At 40.7% G+C, this 9082-nt stretch overlaps 1 protein-coding gene across 1 annotated transcript; it reads right to left on the bottom strand.

Annotated features, from left to right (window-relative positions):
* Positions 1 to 2252: 2252 nt before the first annotated feature.
* LOC124142733 (UDP-galactose/UDP-glucose transporter 7-like) lies at positions 2253 to 8871 on the bottom strand. Its single transcript, XM_046511362.2, has 3 exons — positions 8758 to 8871; positions 7289 to 7847; positions 2253 to 3280 (listed from the first exon to the last, which is right to left on the bottom strand). Exons 2-3 carry the CDS (start codon positions 7767 to 7769, stop codon positions 2640 to 2642), a joined length of 1122 nt encoding a protein of 373 aa, XP_046367318.2. The 5' UTR covers positions 7770 to 7847; positions 8758 to 8871; the 3' UTR covers positions 2253 to 2639.
* Positions 8872 to 9082: the final 211 nt, after the last annotated feature.

The following is a 9082-nucleotide window of genomic DNA, read 5'->3' as shown; positions in this document are numbered from 1 at the left end:
CTATACCAATATTAAAGTTGTCACAGACTTCCCACCCCTTTTACACCACATTTTGCTTCCCATTAAATATATAATAGCATACCTCTAAAAGTGTTAAAAACAATAGGCATGTCTCCTCATTTAAACTCAAACATATACCGTACATATTACATGAAAACTAACAGCCCCTCATAATCGTCCAACAATCACTCAACATACATGCTTGTGTTGTAGCTGTGACAAAAGTAATAGACAAAAACACAATGACAATTTGAAAGATTCACCATCTTGCCTGGATGATAATGTGGAAGGATCATCGCGAATTAATGTACGAACCATTTACCACCTGATGCTAATGCTTGAAGACACAGGTTAGCGTTCAGTGAGCCGTGACAGTTGCAACATATGGTTCAATAAAAAAAATAGAGATTTGATCATGTAATATAAAACCAACAAATCGTGACTATCACAAGGCAATGGATTTCATCACGGCTGCTGCTCCAGCCACATGTTGTCTCAGAAGGATTTATCACAGAGCTGCACGACAACAAGTGCAGATTCTCTAGACACTAAATCGTACACTTTTAGACATAAAAATTTAGAATAGACACAAATAATATGCACATTTTGCAGCTTGAATTGTAAAAAACTAATTCATCTGTAGCATGAGAAAACAATCAAATGATTTAGATTGAATATAGAAAATCAGAAATGAACAATCACTAATCATGCTAATCACATTCTTCACAAGAATATTGACATCTGCCATACCAATAATTAGCACAGGGTTCCAGAGCATGCACATTGTCAGGCCACACTTTTTCCAGCATGCTTTACAGATCTGCCAAAAGTAAATATTTTGAAATGGAAAAAAATAAAAATCTGCTCCTTTTTTCCCATCCAGCTAAGCTGAAAGCATATTGCACCAAAAAATAATTTCAAAAGATGGGCCCACTGAGGTTTACATTAGGCATGGGAGTCAAAAGTTATGGGAGTTTGCAGCTGTTCCTGAAATTGATAGGATGCATCGAAACACAACAGTTGCCCCAAGTGATTCATCAGGTTTGCATTGTGTGCAGGCTCTCCTCCCACATTAAACCATTTATATTTTTTATATCAGCTGACCTTTAGTGGAGGAGAAAACTAAACAAAAAACTGAATCATTTTTTTCTTCTCTATTCCCCACCTAGATCTACCAACAGGTATTTGATGTGAAAAATCTGTAAAGCAAGAAAAAAAGTGTGGCCTTATGACTTTTCATATTTATGAAATGTCAACCAAATTCTTGGAAGTCATGCGTTGCCTGTAAACATAATCTTGGCCTTAGTGATCAACCAAGGGATTGCCATGATCAAGCCAGGGACATTCAAATTTCGCCCTGAGAACTCCTGACCCAAATTAGTCCCTGCAAGCACATTCTACAGGAGACCAAATATAATCACACAAGATTACATCATGTACACATACCACAAATATTTGTCTTAAAATATATATCCCTATGTACAATTGTTATGTGTAAACCATGACACATATTTGACTTGTTTGATCAAAGACATAATTTAAATTAGGCAAGGTTATGTAGTTCTTGGTTTATAGACTTTCCTTGGGAAATATCCTTGCTGGAAATAAACATAACACATCTTGGAACAATATATATTTTCCCCCAGCTATGTCCAACAACCTACTTATTTTCTGAGCACCATCAAATCCATTCATTTTCATAACATGTATTAGTACAAAAATTTGGTGATTTGACATTTTCCACAAAACAAACTATTCATTTTTTTAACCACTGTCAACAAACTATTTATTTTGGGCATATTTCTGAACAAACTATTCATTCAAAATATCACTGCCAACCCTTCTAGTAATCCAATGGAAGCCCCATCAGTGACAGTAGAACCCACAACTCAAGGACACAAAAGTCTTGCCTTATCCACATCAACAACAGCCGACACAGTTCCAGAGCCAGTAATGTATAGGGCCTGGATACTTGGCCCCAAAACTACTTGTTGCACAACATACCATTACAGTAGAATTCATGGACTTCAGATGATCAATTCTTCAACACAAGCACATGATATTTCACATTTCATCTTTGTATAGAAAATGAAACCATTAATACAGTATTATTGTTTGAAATCAGAGTCGCATGTTTCACCGGCCTGCAATTATAAAATCACTAATGCCTTTATTTTTTCAACATGTTTTATAGGAAAACGTCCCCAAATCAAGTTGAACAAAATATAAAGTCATATTCCTTTTTCGAAAGATTTTCATCCATGTAGTGGGAAACTCCAAATCTGTCAATGGTAATCCATGTTGCTATGATTACATCATATTCGTCAAATAACAAACTTTTTGCTAATATTAATGATCATGATACAAGCATATGTCAAAGCAGCATTTCTACTTGCTTTGACTTACATGTAAATTACAGACCTCCTCTTTCATGTCCAGTTTTAAATCATTATATGTATTTAGGTGTTTGTAAATCCCATTCAGATTTTAAAGTTGTATTTTTGCTACTTGCTTTGATTAACATATTAACTAAGAGACCACCACTTATGTGTCCAGACTTTGTCAGTTCAGCATATACTGGATGAATTTTGGCCTCATCATCCCGATATTGTCCGGTGTTCTAAGGGCTTCATCTGTCATCAAGACACTGTACGGGAATCATGCTTGTCATCCACTGTACTCTGGAAATAACCAACATTTCCATTAGCAGTATGTCTGTGACCTGATTTGACACTGGCCAGCTCTTGTAAATCTTTTGACGATGAAAAGCTCATCACTTTTTTCAAGTCCCCTGATATTCTCTGCTTGTTCTCTGTGTACTTGGCATAAATGTAAAGTATTCCTCCCAACAGGTTCATCCCGATGCCGGTGTACGTTGCTATGTTGTGACTGACACCTCCGAAGGTGAAGAGACCGAGGGTGGTTTGAACCATGGCCTTGAGACCTCCGACCACACTGGTGGTAAGAGCCGATGTGAGGCCCGTACACAGGAACAGCGAATAGTTGAGAAGGCAGCCAGAAGCCACAGCCACCAGAAACACCACGTAGAACAGCGGCTGGTGGTACTGGTCGTACTGGGCCAGGGTGGCCAGCTCCCCGTTGACTATGCAGGCCAGGATGAGGAGAGGAAGGGTGTTGAAGCTGTTGAGCTGCAGTGTCTCCACCGTGGACTGCTCTTTCTCGGAATACTTCTGTACCAGCAACAGGTACATAGCTTGGGTGAAGTTGCTGGAGATGCCACACAGGTAGCCATTCAGGTGGAAGAACAGGTCCCCATAACCTGCAGGAAAGAAGCCACATCACAGATGCAAATTAACATGAAACATTCAATAACCATGGCAACAGTGATAACATACACAAGGTCAACCCTAAAATTCTACTAATCATCAGGATGCTTCTAATGTTTAATGTACAGACTAGCAGATCAATCTCAATCTCGGTTCTTTGCGTGAAGATCTTTAGACACCTCCATAACAGGAGCAACACCAAACAGATAAAGGAAGGTTTTTATGAAGCTTGGGGGCTTAGGTGATAGCCTTTCATCCTACCCAGATGATGTGGAACATTGCTCTTATCACTGACTTGTCTTGTCCAGAGTACTACATGTGCTACAGACCACCGCCATATAGCTGGAATATTGCTGAGTTGCATTAAACAAATATACATGGCTTTGGACATAGTGGCTGTGCTTGTTTTTATGTCATTTAATTCAGATCTTAGAGCTTGCTACAGCTACACATAGATCTGAGGACATCCCATTACAGATAACATCAGAAAAACCTTACAACTGTACTGTACGTCTGATTCTGCAAAATCATCCCCTATCTCTCACCTCAATGGGATAAATATTTGAAACATAAGAGAAGAACTGCCATACAATCCCGACCATCAACATGATCTATGAGGCATTGCAGAATATTTGTTTGTTTTTCAAATTTTGATTATTTTTCAAAGCATAGTCTGGACTAGCGTAGAAAAAAATGCTTTCTGGCTACTGTCAACTTCATGTTGGTCATTTCATTGGTCAAACGTCACAAAAGGTCGTTTTGACCTGACCTGATCTGTAATGGGATGCCCTCAGTTCTTTTTGTAGAGGCAGTGAGCACTAAGATTTAATTTTAATGAGATTGTGGTTGTTCGGGGTCTCTCAACATGAGCATTAATCAAAAATAAGCACCCATCAACCCAACATGCTCAATCATGAGGGATTGGTCTTACAATATGGGGGATTGGTGGCATTGGGGTGGGAATGTTGCTGTGGGAGTGGTCATACAGTATGGGAGGTTGGTAGCATGGGGTGGGAATGTTGCTGTGGGATTGGTCATACAGTATGGGGGGTTGGTGGCATGGGGTGGGAATGGTGCTGTGGGAGTGGTCATACAGTATAGGGGGTTGGTGGCATGGGGCGGGATTGGTCATACAGTATGGGGGTTGGTGGCATGGGGTGGGAATGTTGCTGTGGGAGTGCTCATACAGTATAGGGGGTTGGTGGCATGTGGTGGGAATGTTGCTGTGGGATTGGTCATACAGTATGGGGGGTTGGTGGCATGGGGTGGGAATGTTGCTGTGGGAGTGGTCATACAGTATGGGAGGTTGGTAGCATGGGGTGGGAATGTTGCTGTGGGATTGGTCATACAGTATGGGAGGTTGGTGGCATGGGGTGGGAATGTTGCTGTGGGATAGGTCATACAGTATGGGGGGCTGGTGGCATGGGGTGGGAATGTTGCTGTGGGATTGGTCACACAGTATAGGGGGCTGGTGGCATGGGGTGGGAATGTTGCTGTGGGATAGGTCATACAGTATGGGGGGTTGGTGTCATGGGGTGGGAATGTTGCTGTGGGATAGGTCATACAGTATAGGGGGCTGGTGGCATGGGGTGGGAATGTTGCTGTGGGATTGGTCATACAGTATAGGGGGCTGGTGGCATGGGGTGGGAATGTTGCGGTGGGATTGGTCATACAGCATGGGGGGTTGGAGGCATGGGGTGGGAATGTTGCTGTGGGATTGGTCATACAGTATAGGGGGTTGGTGGCATGGGGTGGGAATGTTGCTGTGGGATAGGTCATACAGTATGGGGGGTTGGTGGCATGGGGTGGGAATGTTGCTGTGGGATTGGTCATACAGTATAGGGGGTTGGTGGCATGGGGTGGGAATGTTGCTGTGGGATAGGTCATACAGTATGGGGGGCTGGTGGCATGGGGTGGGAATGTTGCTGTGGGATTGGTCATACAGTATAGGGGGTTGGTGGCATGGGGTGGGAATGTTGCGGTGGGACTGATCTTAGGACTATCATATTTACTGACTCACTAATTTTACGTAGCATTTTATCATGCCCATCACCCCCCTTCCATAATAAAATGCCCAGTCCCTAAATAATGTACAAATATATCAGCTGTGTCACTCTTTCCTGACAACCCCCTCCATCTTACTCCCTATAACATATTACCAGTCCCTAGCGGTGATTCTGAGATATACAGTACCATCTGTCATGTCTAAATACACCCCATGCAGCATGTCTAAATAAAGAAGTGATCCTATCTCCAACAGCTGTTACAGCTACATGTACTGTGCTTCACACATGGATAAATGATGAACATAGTTAATAGACGATTGATCTGCACCAAGTATCATGATGCACAGGTGAAGTGTCATCTGTTAATACAGTGAATTTGCCAGTGGCTGTAGTATTGGCCAATAAGGCTGATCCTTGCAATATTGGTATAGGTTCCATGAGGGCTATACCATGTACACATAAACATACATCGATCAAACCTTATTGACATCAGTTGGAGATGTCAGAAGCTTGATAGTCATGGCATGTGAACACTAGATGTAAAGATTTGTACCCAATACAGTGCTTTTATTCCATAAGTTGGTATATGTTGTGAACTACAACCCTGAATCATTTGTTTTGAATTTGTAGGATAGTGGGCAGTGTGCATGTTTGCTATTTACAGCCAACTAGGAAATATTAGAGAATATGTGTAAGCTGGTTGTTGAACAGTTTGCTATTATTCACATATTTTTAACAAACAACTTATATAGTTGTAATGTAATGTATCGCAATGCAGGGTTTGTCAATTGATGTATTGCACTGTGGGACTCGTATCTGGATACAATACTGTATAGGGAGTAATGAGTTCAGTCAGTCATCATCCATGGCCAAGGAATGTGAGATGGGTGCTGCATATTCCATAGTGACAACTTGGCAGATTTTACAAAAACTGCTCTGAAGCTCCCAGTACAGATTCACAAGCTAACATCAATGAAACTCACTAGTGCTGGGACGATACACCGATGCATCACGATATCTTAATTCCCGATACAAGTATCGATCACAGTTGCACACTAAGTAAAAAATATCGATTCTTACCTTAAATGTTTACTTAAGTAGCTGTTACACAAAACACTAATTAGTAGTGAAAACTAGTAGAGAAAAAGTTGGTTTTTTTCATCAATTGTGCCATACTTGGCCAAAAGTAAATCGTAAAAGTAAAGTAAATCGTCAGTTGGCAGGTATATACTATTCTGTCTATGAAAAAGATGGCTCATTTATCACAGATAACATCTTCCCGAGACAAGAGTTAACTGACTTTATAAGTCCAGTTTCCACCCTTGCCAAACTAGTCTGGAATTCATGGGCTTGATCGTAGCACCACCAGTGGTTATTACAAGTTACGTCCCTTCTAAGCCTCTCCTATGGATCAATCAGATTCCACTTCGCGTATCACTTGGATTTGTTTCAAAAGAAATGGCGATGCCCAGTCAAGACGATCTGATAGATAATCAAGATCTATATTGTGATAAAACTGGTCTTACATCGCAAAGTGCATCAAATCATGTGGGCACCTTGATCAAAAACATGAAAAGACTTGGAAAATATCTGTTGACAACAAGTTGGTGGCCCACATGCTTTGCAAATCCTGCAATCGACCGAAATCTGCACGACAGTTTACAAACCGTATTTTGATTTCGTTGCACAATTCTGATTGGACTATGCATAGACTTGTTAGTCCAGCCAGAATGTTCATAATACCAGCCTAGTTCGGCAAGGGTGGAAACTGGACTTTTATAGTCAGTTAACTCTCTTGCCTCTCAAAGAATCACAGATAAGAGCACATACAAATATTGTGATACGTATCGGATCGTGAACAAGGTATTGTGTTATGTATCGGATCGTGAACTAGGTATTGTGTTATGTATCGGATCGTGAACAAGGTATTGTGTTATGTATCGGATCGCACAGTTGGTGTATCGTCCCAGTCCTAAATTATAGGCTAATACTCACCTGCAACAACACAGCCCATGGACAGCATAACAACTGCCACAAGGGTTAGACGTGATGGAAAGCCTTTCTTCAGGATCACTATGGCAAGTAACATGGTGGAGATAGGTACACATCGTTTCAGTACGCCATACATGGCAATGTTCATGTGGGCCAGTGCTGTAAGAGCAAGCACTGCATTTGCCCCATAGAATAATGCCGGCCACAGAAACTTCTTGGCTCGGGCCAAACTATATCTGGGTAGGTCAAGGACACCCAGAAAACTGAGGGTCTCCAGAAGGAGGATTGTGAACATCATCTGCACAACCATGATGAACACTGGGTAGTCAAACATCATCGATGTCATGAGGGCCTTGCTGATAAATGCTGTGGCTACAGAGCAGACTCCATAAAACACTGCTGCCATTGTCCCCTTGACTGTCGTTGACATGCTGGTGATGGGCTCCCCCTTCATCTCAATAACGATGTTGTTGTTGCTGGACATTTTGATTGGTCAGGTGTTACTGGAGGATGGTGAGATTTGGAAACACTCTTACATCACCAATGGTAGTTATCATAAATGCTGAAATAGAAAATTTATATCAATCAAAGGGGACTAAAAATGGTGCTCTCTCATCATATCCTTAACTCAAGTGCACTTAATCATAATAAGTTTATCCCCTGACAGTCTGAAAGAAAAGCAAAAGTTGTTCATGTCATGACAGCTAATTATACAACTAGTTGGCTTCTAGCATGTTAATAAACTGACAGGTTGTAATCACAAAACAAAATGGGTTCATCAACCTTTTGCTGCATATATATGAAGAAAACAAACAGCACGGTCTTGAAATCAGTTTCGGAATTTAATACGGAGAAAAATGTAACTGGTTTCAAGCTATTATGTTTACTTTATCTTTCCAAACTGTAACTTCTTACAGTTTGAAAAAACACACTTTTTAACAGCAAAATATATACAACTAGTTTGTTTTTCTACTTGAAGAACACATAAGACGTTGGAAGTAATTTCAAATTTAGACATTCGAAACAGGTTATATTAGTTATTCATAGAAAATATCTGAGCGACAAATGTACAAATTTTTGTGTGTACGAATTGTTGTTTTTTCCACCAGTACCCACCAGTACCCACCAGTAGCTATGCGACTAACATACGAATTCATCAGCAACCACGTCAACAAACACCAAACATCTCTCGCGAATCTACCAACGTCGACAAAAAAATAATTTCTAGATATGGCCCTTATATTGAAAAACAAAAATAATCTACATAACCATATAAATCGGCTGTGATTTTGTTATTATGAAAAGGCCCAGTACATGTTCAGAAACATAAGCGCAGTAGAAAGTTGTGAAAATGTCTGTTTTCGCCATGAGCACTACCAGCTTGTTTTGAATTGGAAGTTACTGAATGGTCATGTCATCTTACTTTTTCTCAAAACATCAGACACACCAACAGTGCAAAACAGTATAATTACCCCATCACCACGTATGAGATCTATCGTCATAACGAGTTTTGACAGTTCAGCATCTTCTTCTCTCGACCTGCGTGGCTAATCCTCCAGCGCCGCCTATGTAGCAGGGAAGGTAACTCTGCAGCCGGTGCATTGGTGAACTGGTACCCTCACACCGTTGCGTCAAGACGGTCACCTAGCTTACTACACACTGAAATTTCCAGGAGCTTTTTCTCTACTTTGTGATAAAACATATCAAATTAATTGGACTTAACTGGGAATGTGTATGATTTCTTCCCAATACCGATAAATTATCTTTTTTTTCCAGTAAACTAATAATTCAGAGGGA

This window comes from Haliotis rufescens, unplaced genomic scaffold, assembly GCF_023055435.1.
Source record: "Haliotis rufescens isolate VD_foot unplaced genomic scaffold, xgHalRufe1.0.p SCAF_20, whole genome shotgun sequence".
Lineage (NCBI taxonomy): Eukaryota > Metazoa > Mollusca > Gastropoda > Lepetellida > Haliotidae > Haliotis > Haliotis rufescens.
This window is presented reverse-complemented; position numbering and strand designations above follow the sequence as displayed.